This window comes from Frieseomelitta varia, unplaced genomic scaffold (genome assembly GCF_011392965.1).
Source record: "Frieseomelitta varia isolate USP_RPSP 00005682 unplaced genomic scaffold, Fvar_1.2 scaffold_524, whole genome shotgun sequence".
NCBI lineage: Eukaryota > Metazoa > Arthropoda > Insecta > Hymenoptera > Apidae > Frieseomelitta > Frieseomelitta varia.
The window spans coordinates 515,213-528,460 of record NW_025110284.1 but is presented as its reverse complement, the minus strand read 5'-3'; the positions used below and the strand labels follow the sequence as shown (position 1 = coordinate 528,460).

The following is a 13,248-nucleotide window of genomic DNA, read 5'->3' as shown; positions in this document are numbered from 1 at the left end:
TCGTTCCCCTGGAATATGTGTATATTCCTTCACGAATCTTTCGGAACGTAGCTTTAAGGTGTTTTGTAACTTGATATACCGAGTTCTCTGAAAACCACGGGCCTCTCCACTATATAGAAACCGCATCTCTATCTTCGGTATGCAAGAATGGTGAGAAAAATAAGTTTTTTTTTTTTAAGGCCGTTGATTTAATGTTTTCTAACTAGTTTGGTTAAAAAGTGTACAATAAAAAATTTAATTAAATTTTGCTAGATCTTCAATAATTTGGTATCTTTTTTTCTCTTGTATTCTGGCATAAACTTATTAGCTAATATGTAATAAGTTCATTCACAGGGAGAAAGGTAGGTACGTACGCCTGTATGTATACGTATACACAGGCACGTATACATGTATAGATGCATGAATTTATACTTTTATCATAACTAACATGAACAATGATTTTTTTCTTTTTTCCTTTTTTTTTTTGTTCTTCATTTTCCATCTAATAGTTAAATCGAATCATAAATTGTACAGTTTTGAACGTTATCGTTAAAATTCGTCAACTTGGAGCACACTTAGATGTGCGTTAAGGAGTATAACCATATTTTGTGCTTACTGACATTTTTCCATACACGTTAAGATGACAAATGTTTCATTCGTAGTTTCGCGAAGAGTGTAAAAAGTATATATAGTAGAATTACGTGAGAATAGGTTAGATATTACAATATGTTCAGCTTGAATTATAAGGTGAGGAGCATAGAAATAGTATAACAAAATATATGAAATATTTATAAAACAGCCGCTTTCATTGACATTTGTGAAATCGTGATATTAGAATGAATGCGAATATCGTACTTTACACCGTCATCGAAATTCGAATAATTATTTAGAAAACATTAGAATTATGTCCGTCGTTTGTGCGCTCAAGGAATGAGAATGTACGTATGTAGGTCCAATTTTTATATTCGTTATACATTAATCGAAATACAATTATAGAGATATTGAATCGTAGATGTGCCCGATATCATCAGCAGACGAATCATTTTTTAATTATTTCACAAATGACGATGAAAGGTGAACGAATACAATTGTCGTGCATGGCCAAAGCCGTGCCTTATCACATATTTTTTTGGTAGCGATATACTATTTACATTGAATTTCTTCAAGAGATACTTACAATTCGATATACATCCCCCGTGTAATAGTTTCGTATGATACATTAATTTGAAATCAATCGTTTGAATTACCTTTTGTTAATGTACTCGTGTTATCTATCTTAAAATCAACATTGTTTTGTTTATTGTGATAATAAACGCTACTTTACAATGCTACTACTGTCTAGTCTGGACGTCAGCGGATACATTGAAATTTCTTGTGCATATTATTGCTACGCTAAAGTTTGAAACTTTGTTCTCTTCCTCCGATAAGTTTAAAGTCTTTCGATCTGAAGCAAAGACTGCGATATTAAACGTTGAACATTCTGTTCCATATGTATATATTATTTGAAAATAGTACGAATGCTCTTAAATAATACATTTTGCTGATTTATTTAGCAAAGTTACATCCGCGAGAGAACATCTTTAAATGAACGGTATATAGTTACTACTAACTAGATGTAATCAATCACAGCAACACATATGCGCATGGAATGGATATTAGCGAAATTTTCCTAACGAAAAAAAAAAACAAATAGAAAAATAAAAAGAAAATATTTAGATTTCCAATATAAATTTATATCGTCATCTGAATTCTCTTAACATTCCTCGATAATAATGTGAGAATTAGTTAAAAAATACCTTTTCAAAATACCTTCTCAATTTGGTTATTTAAAACGATTTAGATTATGAAAAGTATCTGAACAATTCACTTCGCATACGATATATTATATTCTCTTTAGATTAAAATTTATGATTGTACACGTGTTCCATTCTACAAATTCGGATTAGACGATATTATGTCGAGTCTCTAAACAAATGTTAATGTATCAAATGAGCAAGGATATATAGAGTCAGTCACAAAAGTTCAGCTATATTTGTCAAGTTCCCTGTAGTTAAAGAAAAACAGATTTTCGACATTTTCCAGACTCCAATTTATTTATTAGTTAAAGTTACAAGATTCTGATAGAATTATACAAATTCTGAAATAAGATTTTTATCTTATAAAATAAAAAAGATAAAGTTTTGATCCAATTGTAATTAAATACATATAAGAAATGTTATCAATATTTTAAATTTCAACTAGAAAATTAATTAAAATTCATAAAACCTTGTATTTTCTGTTTCAAATATTCGAAATTTGATAAATATATCTATAGACTTCTACGACTGATTTGTGTAATTTATCAACGCTCATTTTCAACTGAGAATTTCTCATTTTTCTTTCTTTGGGCACGTTTCGCGCTGTAAAAAATTTGTATATCATTGTTCCACTAGTAATTTATTCAGGTGAAGACTGTTTGTTCCTAACGATATCGACTGAATTCAAGTATCCCAATTCGTAAAAAAAGGAACAAACTGATTCTAGGTTTGACAGAAGTTGAAGTATTAAATGATTAAGAAATAAACGTATCTGAACACTTAAAAAGTGAGTTGTTCTTGCTTCTCGTTGCTCTATTTTTAATCATAAACTTTGTCTTTTGCTTTCGTCTCGTGTACAAACATTTCGTCTTCCTGGTTGTCTTCGTCTTCTTCTAAGGCTCCTAATCCTGATATGTTTCTGAAAAACGTTCAGCTACCAAAGGGATCGAATTTCAGTGATCGTGATTCAGGAAGTCGGCGCATAGTGCTAAATGCTTGATATAAAGATGCATTGTCGGCGTCGCCGGCACTAAATCTGTGCGATAACTTATTCTCGGAATCCCATGTAGAGTTTGTCGGTTTATACAAACGAGGAATGTGTCCATCTCCATGATTATTGCCGAAAACGAAATTATCGTTTCCTGAAATAATAATAAATAACTTCCACCTATATTACGCGTTCTCAAAAAATTTGTAAAATAAATAAAAAAAAGAGATATTCAGATGTTACTAGAACTACTTTCTTTCTGTAGCGCGTAAGATGAGTTAACTAGTCGTAGAACTTGAAGATTTCCCATCTTTCAATATATATAATCTCAATAATTTCAATAAACTCGTCGTCCCCGATTAAAAAGTTAATTCGTATATTGTGTCTACATTTGCGCAGTCGAAATAAGCTCTGCGCGGGGTTAGTTTTTAATGAAAAAAAAAAAATAAATAAATAAAAGATGAGGTGTTTACCTTGGGCGAGAGACGGTGATTGCGGCGGTGTCCCAACAACAGGTGACAGTGGCTCGTAAGGTGGTGGCGGGGGAGAAGATGGAGACGGTGTCGGAGAAGGTGGTTGCCTCAAAAGAGTATCGGTATCGAGTTCAAGAATCCTGAGAACTCTTTGAGGATTCGCTCGAATCCAAGATTCAAAGAGATCGACAGGCCAGTCGGTTTGCGTGGATGCATCTGACATTCTTTTAGGCGGATCCCAGCATATAGCATCTGGCGGATGAGACGAACTTCTTGCCAAAACGCCGCTGCCACGATTCGCGGGTGTCGGTAAATTTGGATTACTTTGAGGCGAGCACGCTAATATTTGAAGAGCTTGAATGGCATTCCTGACCTGTTTTTAAGCGAAATAATCGAGAACGTTAGAAACTTTGATAATTTCATTCATTTCCCCCCGTAACTGATATTGTGAATTTCGTCTGTATGTATCAAGCAAATATTTCTCCTGTCGATTCTAAACATTACGAAAATATTATTTGTTAGTTAATGAATAACTAGATATTACTTATAAGCGGGCATATTATATTCTGAATATAAATTTCGAGATTTATAGCTTTTTTCTGAAATAGAAAGAATTTTGTGATAGATCATATATATTTTGATTGTTATAAAGTTTAAATTTTTATTAAAAAAATTTTTTATAATTGAAATCAAAATCTTTAGCCGATCAATGTTTGATAAATTTTTGATTTAATTTTTTATTTTCTGTATTCAAATTTTTTACGCAAATGACGCAATTACGCAATAGACATTTCGGCTGTTTTACCAATGTAGGTTTTTAGGAACCTATATGTAATTAATGGTTGATCGATATTTTAAGTTTTACAAGTGCACTCCGAGTTAATTTATTTTTTGATACATTTGATACTGAATAATTAACAAATCATCGATCGTGTTGCGTTTGACAAGCTTTCTCCGAGCTTTAAATCAGTGTCTGGCAAACATTATTCAAAAGCGCTTTTAGTTACTAAATTTTAAATGATCCCACATGTTCGTGAAATCATTGGATAATTGTAACGCAGAGGAAACGTAAAATGATTCTTTGCTGTTAAATACCTACATCAGATTACAGAATCCTTTTATGATACATCACAGATGCCGGATTTGCGATATATATATATTCGAAAGTATTGAAATATTTATTGTATCATTAATATTGGAATATTAAATATTTAATATTATGGAATTTCACAAATCAGTTTACGAGATAGTTGCCAAATAATTTAGAGAATATTAAAATGCAGTTATTGGAATTTTTCAATAAAAACATTCTGAATTGATGGGATAAATAAGCTATTTGATTTATCCGCGAAGGACAGTAAAACAAATTAATTACATGTATTATTGGTTGAATATAGTTTGTACTTTCTAAATTGCCACAAGAATAAACTTCCTAGAGTTGCATAGACTGCGTAGAATTTTTTTGATGAAAAGAACGAAAGTTTGAATTGACGGAACGAATCGGTTATTAAATGTAGAACGACACGTGTTAATTAAAATTAAGTAAAAATTCTTACAATTTCAAATATATATACTGAACCTTATCAGTTACGGGTTAAACGAACAGATTTCCCATAACATTTACCTCACAACTCAGCGTGGCAACATCTTGATGTAACGTAGAAAATTGTGTGTCGAGTTTCTCCACTGATCCTCGGATATGTTCCTCCATCGATTCTTGAGCGATTACTTGAGCTGTTCTTCCTCTCACCAGAACTCCTCTTCCCGGTCTTCTAGCCTCTCTGTATTCGTCTCTGTCGCATACGACGTGGAATATTTGAGGATTTATCTTCGGTAGTAAAAAGATATGTTTGGTGTGACAAACATACCTAAACTTAGCATGCCTGGGGCTCGACATATGTGAAGGTGATTTGTTTGGTGGTGATAGAGGCGATGTCTCCCCTTCGTCAGGCACATTTTCGTCGTCCTCGCTGATGGATGGTAATGTTAACGATGGTCCGTTCATGTCCGACTCTTGCTAAAGGTGGATCACGAAGAAAAATTTGTACCAGTTACTCTCTTTTTGCTTCTATTCTCACTAAAACTGGAAAATGGATCTACAAGATGGAATGACGAATTGAACAAACTACGTGGAGAGCTTTAATTTTTCAATTGATCATCAATTGAGCTTTAGATACCATTTTTCGATCTTCTAATTGGCAATGGCTTAAGATTTAATTGCAATTAGGCCTTGCTCAGTGTTAAGACACAGCAATGAAATTTGCAATTGTCAAAACCCATGAAACTATTTTATTGTTTGAGTAACCTTTTATTAAAATCAATATGACTCCATATTTAATTATAAAAAGGAAAATTTATATATACCAGTGCTCCAAGGTTTTAAAATTTATATAAATCCACAAAATTCCAGCCATTAATTGGCCATTTGCACATTTGGATAAAATTCGTATACCCTGTTGTAAAAATTCCACGAGTGCGGCAGTATATTTATTAAAGGCTTATCGATCCATTCTCCAGAGAGCTCGTCAATTATCGGCACTGTTGGTAATCACCTCAGCCTCGTATCCCTCTCGTAAATTGTAAGTGAGATCGTGCTGTATATCGTTTGCAAATTCATGTTGATACTCGGGATACAGCCGAAGCACCTCGACTAATCCATGCATATTTATGCACTTTAAATCGCAGTAAGTCAACGCTTTAACGTCGCAACTGGATTTCACTACGACGTCGCTGGCCCCACCGCCACCTGTTCCACCCCCGTTACTCCCGTGTTGCAGGTGAACGTTTATGTCACAGCCTACCAGATCGCCTTTCCCTTTAAACGAAATCAAACGCCGTGTTTGCGACTTCACTCTCCCTCATACACTTTGGACAAATTTCGTGAAAACGTTCGATACGTTGCGGCTAACGTAAGTGTCGTACCTAAGATCGCGACGACCATGTTGTTCTGCACAACCTCCATCGAGCCGTTGCATAAGTAATATATGTAGGAAAGCGCGTCCCCTTTGTGAATCAGAAACTCGCCGGGGGCGCAGAAATTATTTTTAATGCGAAGAGAAAGCAGTTTCAGACAACCCTGGGAAGCGGCTTCGAATATCGGTAAATTTAGTATTTCACGATGCAAGTGCATGGAAACGTCTCCCCGCAGTTCCTCGGGAAATTGCTTCAGGGTCTAAAACGTATCGAAATCTTGTATTATCGCGATTAATGGTAAACTGCGACACGCTTGGTAATTTCCACGGTCCTTGGAGCGAGGGAGGTGCTCGTAACAAAGGCGATCCTTGCCAATTTTTTTTCACGATCCTTTCCAAACAATAACGTATCGTGGTAGATACGGTGGAACTTTCTTTCACGATGGTGAAGAATCGGGGTAAAAATATAGAAAAAAAATGTAACTTTCTTTTTTTAAATTAAAAACAGCTATTTCCATTTTGACAAATAAGTCGTAACATAATAAATAGATGGAACTTCAAGGAAACGTCATATTCTGTGCTTTCAAATTTAGTCTCATCAGCCATTTCTTATAATCTGTCATTATTGATTGAAGCAGTTGCGTAATACGACGAACGTTCTATCTGAAAACGTTGAGATATATCGAACAGGTATCAAGTATGCCAAGAGCGTGCTCGTTTGGTTTTCTGGAAAAGGGTCGTTTTCGTTACGAACACTTGGATCACACAGTTTGCATAGTTTACCTCGTATATGTCGATACCGTGATTCAACGACCACATAGTTTGGAAATAGTCTTGCATTCGCTGTTTCAGTTCTTCGGGGATCTGATGCAATACGAAAAAATCCTTGAGATCCCGCAGTTTTGTTTGGTATAGCGATCTTCTAGAGTAAATTCTTTGAATAATCGCTGTCACGTTACCAAACACCACGGCATGCATCAGAGCTGTAGCATACACGACATGTACAATGTGGAAATAGTCCCTATTGTAAATTTTGCCATTCAAATTTATTCCGTATTAATTAACATCATTCGCCTCTAATTCACGTGTATGCGAATCCTTGATTAAAAGTGATTAAACAAAGCACGTGCGCAGCAACTGATACAGTTGATTACCGAACAATTAATTGATAATCCTTACGGAATAATGTACGACATATTGATTCGATGATGACTACTGACCACCAATAAGCATCGTGCAAATGGAGAAGAACTTCTCGGAGAATGTGTTGGCCGACACGTTTCCAAATCCTACTGATGTTAAGCTACTGCAAGTAAAGTACAACGCCGTGATGTAACTTTCCGCGTGCGTTACGTTCTCCACGGAAATTTTCAACCTTTCTGCCAGCGTGTGTATCCAGCCTGTAAAATTCGCTTAATCAGGTTTCGAGTCGAGTGTTGGACACTCGTTTCTCCATCGGGTTAACGAAAGTTAGGACGCAGTTCAAAAAATATATGAATATTACGCACAATGAGTGTCGTTCGGAAGTACGATAAAGCACAGTTTGATAATAAAGCGCGCGAGTCTTTTTAATTAAGTAAGACTTGACGATTCCCTTCGAAAATATATGAGTAATAAAATCAAATCGAACGATTCTGATTCGTCTCAAAGATGTGAAATATTATAATAAAATCGTGAAAATTAGTTTGATTCAAATAAATTAGAATGTTAAAGAGTGATTTTTTTCAGTGAAAAGGTACAGAGTCTTATTCGTAATATAAATGTTAAGGCCTTTACTGAGAAAATTTTTAATATATGCGAGTCTCTTTAATTATCAAGAGTCATTTCTCGAGCATCTAATCTTTTCTTTACATTTTAAAACAACGTTAAATGTTAACTATCGGAACATATAATTACGTATAAGACGTTATAAAACGTTGCTGTGGAAATGATCAATACTAATGAATCGAAGAGAAATTAATTTTATTCATTTGTATGAATGGACTATCATATACTGTCGGCGATATTAAACAAAAGGAAAGAGTGTAATTAAATGTTATTACCTTGCCCATTCTCTTCTCTACGCTTTAACACAGATAAATATATACCAAGCTAAATACTGCTGTAGAAGATAAGAAATTAAATCTATCGGAAAACAATCGAATATCATGCTTTAGAATTGTAACAATTTTTCAAAGAAGGAAATAACAGCTAATATGTCATTCGATAAATGTATCGCAAAATTTTACGTTTCAAAATTAAATATAATATACTAAATATCAAAGTTCTAGTGATTTTTCAAGAAAGGAATTCAGATGTTATTAAAATGAAACGTAGCTTTGAAAAAAGGAAGAGTCGTGCTATATTATTCATTAACAAATGGAGAGGGATTTATACGTTTTAAAGTTTAATATGCTGAATACACATTATATCCTTTATCATATTAACGACAAATCTTAAACTTTCTTTTGTCTAGGAATCGAACACGAATGGAATGACTTAATTCGCCGAAGTAAAGTTTTTAAGAGGATGTGTATGTTTAGAATAACAGATTGAATATAGTTCTATCACAGAGAACTACTTATTCGTTAAAACATTCGCGATTGTCGCGTTGATATAATTGTGTCTAGACGGAATCCAAGTTTCTCTGGGCTTTTTAATCAGATATTCATTTACGCGAGCACAGACTAAGCGGCAATAGTATTACGAGAGTATGCCTAGGAGGGAAACGTCTGCAGCCAAGTTATACAATACACTTCTCCTTAAGACGAAAGTTTGCAGACTAATACTAATATAAGTTGAATTTTCCCCAAGCATCGATTCCATTTATAATGTAACGCTCTCCGAAAACAAATTTTAGTCCATGAGGGATCAGTTTGCAGTATATCTAAGTACTAAACACGGATGTATTTATATTACAATTTGCATTAATCCTCAAATAGAATACATTATATATAATACATTAATAGAATACATTATATATAATGTTACTATAAAATTAACTTACTATAATGTTACTCAAATAGAATACATTATATATAATGTTACTATAAAATAACGAAGTAAAATATTAAAATGAAAAACGACCTATCACGCGCATAAATCGTATTTCAGTATGTCAGACATATAAGTCTACATATTTCCAAAATTTTGAAATTTTCTTTCATATGTCATCGAGTCCTTTAGACGATTTGAACGAAAAAATTGAAACTATACTGAAGGAATTAACAAAAAAGAAAAAAAAAAAAAATAAAATGATTTTGCAAAGTTAGAATAAAGTATAATATTTTGTTAAAAGGGATCAATAATACACCCATGTAGATGGAACGTATAAACGTATATAGGGAAAACAATGAACGCACTGCAAAGTATTATTGTTCGGAATGTTAAGTGCTGCAAAAGGTTATGCCCATTTGCCAGGAATTGATTTTCCAACCGGGGATACCGTCTTCCTCTACGATTGAATAGAATAGAATTTCATGCTGGAGTCAATCGTCCGTGTCAATCGCACATTTCTGGTGCAACGATTCGAGAAACGGAACCTTATTTATATAAACGTATATGATTTACTAAAATACATACCTACAAGGAGAAATTGAAATGCCTCAGTCCATACGATTGTCGCGATTATCGAGCATGAATTGAAGCAGAGTTAAATTACTTAATTAGTCGAGTTCTTAATTTCATTTTACTTCGTTTAATTTGTACAATGCAACAAACGAAACAAACTCAAACAGGTATTCTAAATTTCAGCGACATAATTTATGATATAGTTATAATTAATTTGAGCGATATTACTGTTGTTATCTGTAACTTAATAATACTATTTGAGGATTAATAGCTATGTTGCGCATAAATTGTTATTTTCAACAGAAATATTGATCAGTGAGGATTATTAATAATAGAATGAATTGTCTATCGACTCGTAAACATTCAAAAGTTCTCTCCCTAAGCTTCGACAGCAGTTTTTCTATAAATGGAAGTTTATTAAGAAAAATCGAACTTACCGAGGTCCCAATCATTATCGTTTCTCAATCGTTCTTTTTCCGCGATAACGAACCAAATGCAAGCCAGCCAGTGTGCCACCAGGATGAAAAACAGCATCAACATCGTCAAAATTACCGCGCTGTACTGCGAATATCTATCCATCTTTTGAAGTAATCGCGCGAGCCTTAGCAATCTCGTTAATTTTACTAAATGAATGTTACCATGTCCCGATTCCTATGATAGAATAGATTATAGTTATTAATAAATGTTAGTCGAAGCACATCGCGATTTGTTAAATCTCCACATATGAAATATTTTTGTACATCTTCTAAAGATCTTTGTATCTTTACGTTTATAATAGTTAACTTTGCTTTGTGGACGAAATAAACTTCGGTCTATATCGTTCTATGAAATAAGAACATGACAATTCTAACTTCTTTTAAGTGTGATAGATGAAAGATTCAGTACTTATTTATTTGAAGTACCCTTCGTGCTCGTCATGATGACGAGATGTTAAATATTTGAAAGTGCGTTAATCAATGTAATTACGTATTCTCGCACGCTATAACCACGGGTTAGACTAGAGTGTACCATTTTGTAGATTCATGTCGAGATACGTCGTTCGATATGTGACCATGTTCCGGAGAGAGCGAACACGGACGACGCGACGCGGAGGAATCGGTGTACATCGTTCAATTTAATAATACACGAACCTTTTCCTAAATGAACTTCATTCACAACTCGCTTTATATATATTGTACAAATAGTATCTTGTGCACGTATCTCTTCCTTACATTTCTCGGCAGGACACCCGAGCCAGGTTTTGATTTAGAAAAGAAACTCGCTATTCGCAGTCGTGTTAAGAGTTTCATACCGGTGATTTGAAATTAACTTACAAATTGCTCACGAACGTGTATGGAAATTTTGTCACGAATATGTAAAACTTTCGAAGTTTCGTAAACAGTGCGATAAGAGATGACTGTCATGTCTTGTCACATTGATCACAAAATGTATACAAAAGTTATAAAATATTTGATACATTTGAGTATTAAACAGACGTAATTTATTATATCAGTAGGTCTCGACATTCAGTGGGACTACTTTTAATATTTATTATTGTTAGAATGGATTTATACGCAATTTACAGAAAATTTTGAAGCACAGAATGCACCTAATACGAAGAAATATATACAAAATATTTAACACTAGAACTATCAACAACTAAAACATAGAATTTTTATCAGAGATATTAAAGTGAAAAAAATAGAAAAGCTGTAAGATACAATAGAATAGAATACACGAGCTTTTATTCTATTTATTGTACAAAGAACATTTAAATCTCCAACAGTGTACCGTTGTACATCTATGACGTATCCAGCAAAAATTATGAATTGATCACTTTGACCAGCTCGGTAGTTCTAGTGTTATAGTGCTTCAAATAATATGGAAAAAAATCGTCTATTATATTTAGATTATATTTGGAAATGCAATATTCTCGGTGTGTACAAGTTCTTGAAGTGTATGAAAAAATTTATTTCATCTAAAGAACGAAGGGTGCTCCAAGTTTCTGTACAGCAATGTATATTTGCAATAAATCTCTCTCGTTGCAGTGTTGATAGAATTTGAAAATGTTTTATGTAACGCACGTTGTGTATACAAAAAATTATGTAACATATTTTGTGTATACGTAAAATTTCGTTCTTCTTCTATATTATATTTATATTCTCGTGGGTTATTGTAGTATGAAAATTCGAAAATTTAGCTGTCTATGTATATATTTAGTTTGATCACTCACCTCACCGCTGTAAACGTCAGAAGCATAAAGAAAATCAAAGGGCAAAGCAGCGACGAGATCGACGAAAAACCAGCCTTTTAGATAGTTCACGGCTATGCTCTTGCTATTGCTAACCACTTCCCCTTTTCTGCTTACGTACGTCGTTCGAAAGTTTAGAATGATATCTGCGAAAAAGACACACACGCGTGATTTTATTATTTCGTTTCATTTCTGACACAACATGCATTGAAGATCACAGAAGAAAAGAATCTCATCTTCAATAAAAACGAGCATCTCCAGTGCTCTAACATTGTTAATTATTCAAATTATAAAAAATTCTAATAATACAATGTTCTATATGCTTGTAACATAAAAAAGAAGTAAAAAGAAACTCTTTCGAATCTCCGAAACCAACAGTGGCAAGAATTTATCAAGCTCAAAGATGTAAATTTTTTAAAAACAGCTGACAAATCGACGAAGTTTCGTTAAATTATTGAAAACCAGTGTTTTAATATTATTTTTAAAATTACGAGGATGTGGTTGCCCTTTAAACGAAACGAGAATTTAAGTGAAGCAGAATTAACTGAAATTTTTTAATTTTAATTAACGTGAAATTATTTGAAATGTGACATATTATTTCTCTCCTATGCTCTTGCGATTAATTCCGATTGTAATCCTATAGTGTTCGAACATGTTACAGAGTAGGAATCTGGGCAAGCAGATATTTCGGATCAGGAAGTTCACAGATCGTGTTTTGATCAAAGAGACGAACTACCCTTGCGATCGATTGTCCTTTCCCTTTTCCCCCATTAAGTTTTCCAACACGAAAACGCATCGTGTTAAGGAACTTCATGCTCCTAATCTCGTTAACAAACTGAATTTCTGTCTCAACATTCGCTCATTCGGCTCATTTACAAATTAGGCAAGCGAGATGAAGTAGTTTCATATCGAATTACGATTACGAATATCAGGTTTTCGAGTAGAGAGAAATTTAATCGGAGAAACAGCACAAAAATAGAATGATAAAACATCGTTTTTCGAACACAGAATGTTCCGAGTTTCCTCCATCCAGAGTCTTTTAATATATTTAGTATATTTTCGCAAGTGTAAATTAGAATGTAATTTAGAAATATATCTTCATAAATTTGCGTGATAGAAAAATGTTAATTTTTAAAACATTTTGATGTTGCAAATGAAAGAATACTAATTTGAAAATGTTTCGAATAAAATATTGATTTTGCATGAAAAATTTATGTTAATAAAAAGGATATTTAATAGGATAATAAAAAAGATTATTAAACAGTCGTAATCAAAAATACGAGATATCAGATATCAATAGAAGTAGAAGTTTATGGATTTA

The 13,248-nt window shown here is 33.4% G+C and overlaps 1 protein-coding gene across 2 annotated transcripts in view; it reads right to left on the bottom strand.

Annotated features, from left to right (window-relative positions):
- Positions 1-2,227: 2,227 nt before the first annotated feature.
- The window catches only part of LOC122533409 (potassium voltage-gated channel subfamily H member 8), a 48,802-nt gene continuing 37,781 nt past the window's right edge, over positions 2,228-13,248 (bottom strand). For both annotated transcript variants that reach the window (XM_043663060.1, XM_043663061.1), the window contains exons 7-16: positions 11,910-12,073; positions 10,135-10,348; positions 7,369-7,548; positions 6,932-7,131; positions 6,159-6,408; positions 5,789-6,051; positions 5,105-5,253; positions 4,861-5,029; positions 3,237-3,609; positions 2,228-2,917 (exon numbers count right to left, since the gene is read on the bottom strand). In XM_043663060.1, the coding sequence (XP_043518995.1) occupies positions 2,706-2,917; positions 3,237-3,609; positions 4,861-5,029; positions 5,105-5,253; positions 5,789-6,051; positions 6,159-6,408; positions 6,932-7,131; positions 7,369-7,548; positions 10,135-10,348; positions 11,910-12,073 (2,174 nt within the window). In that variant the 3' untranslated portion in view covers positions 2,228-2,705. The remainder of the gene's footprint in view (positions 2,918-3,236; positions 3,610-4,860; positions 5,030-5,104; positions 5,254-5,788; positions 6,052-6,158; positions 6,409-6,931; positions 7,132-7,368; positions 7,549-10,134; positions 10,349-11,909; positions 12,074-13,248) is intronic.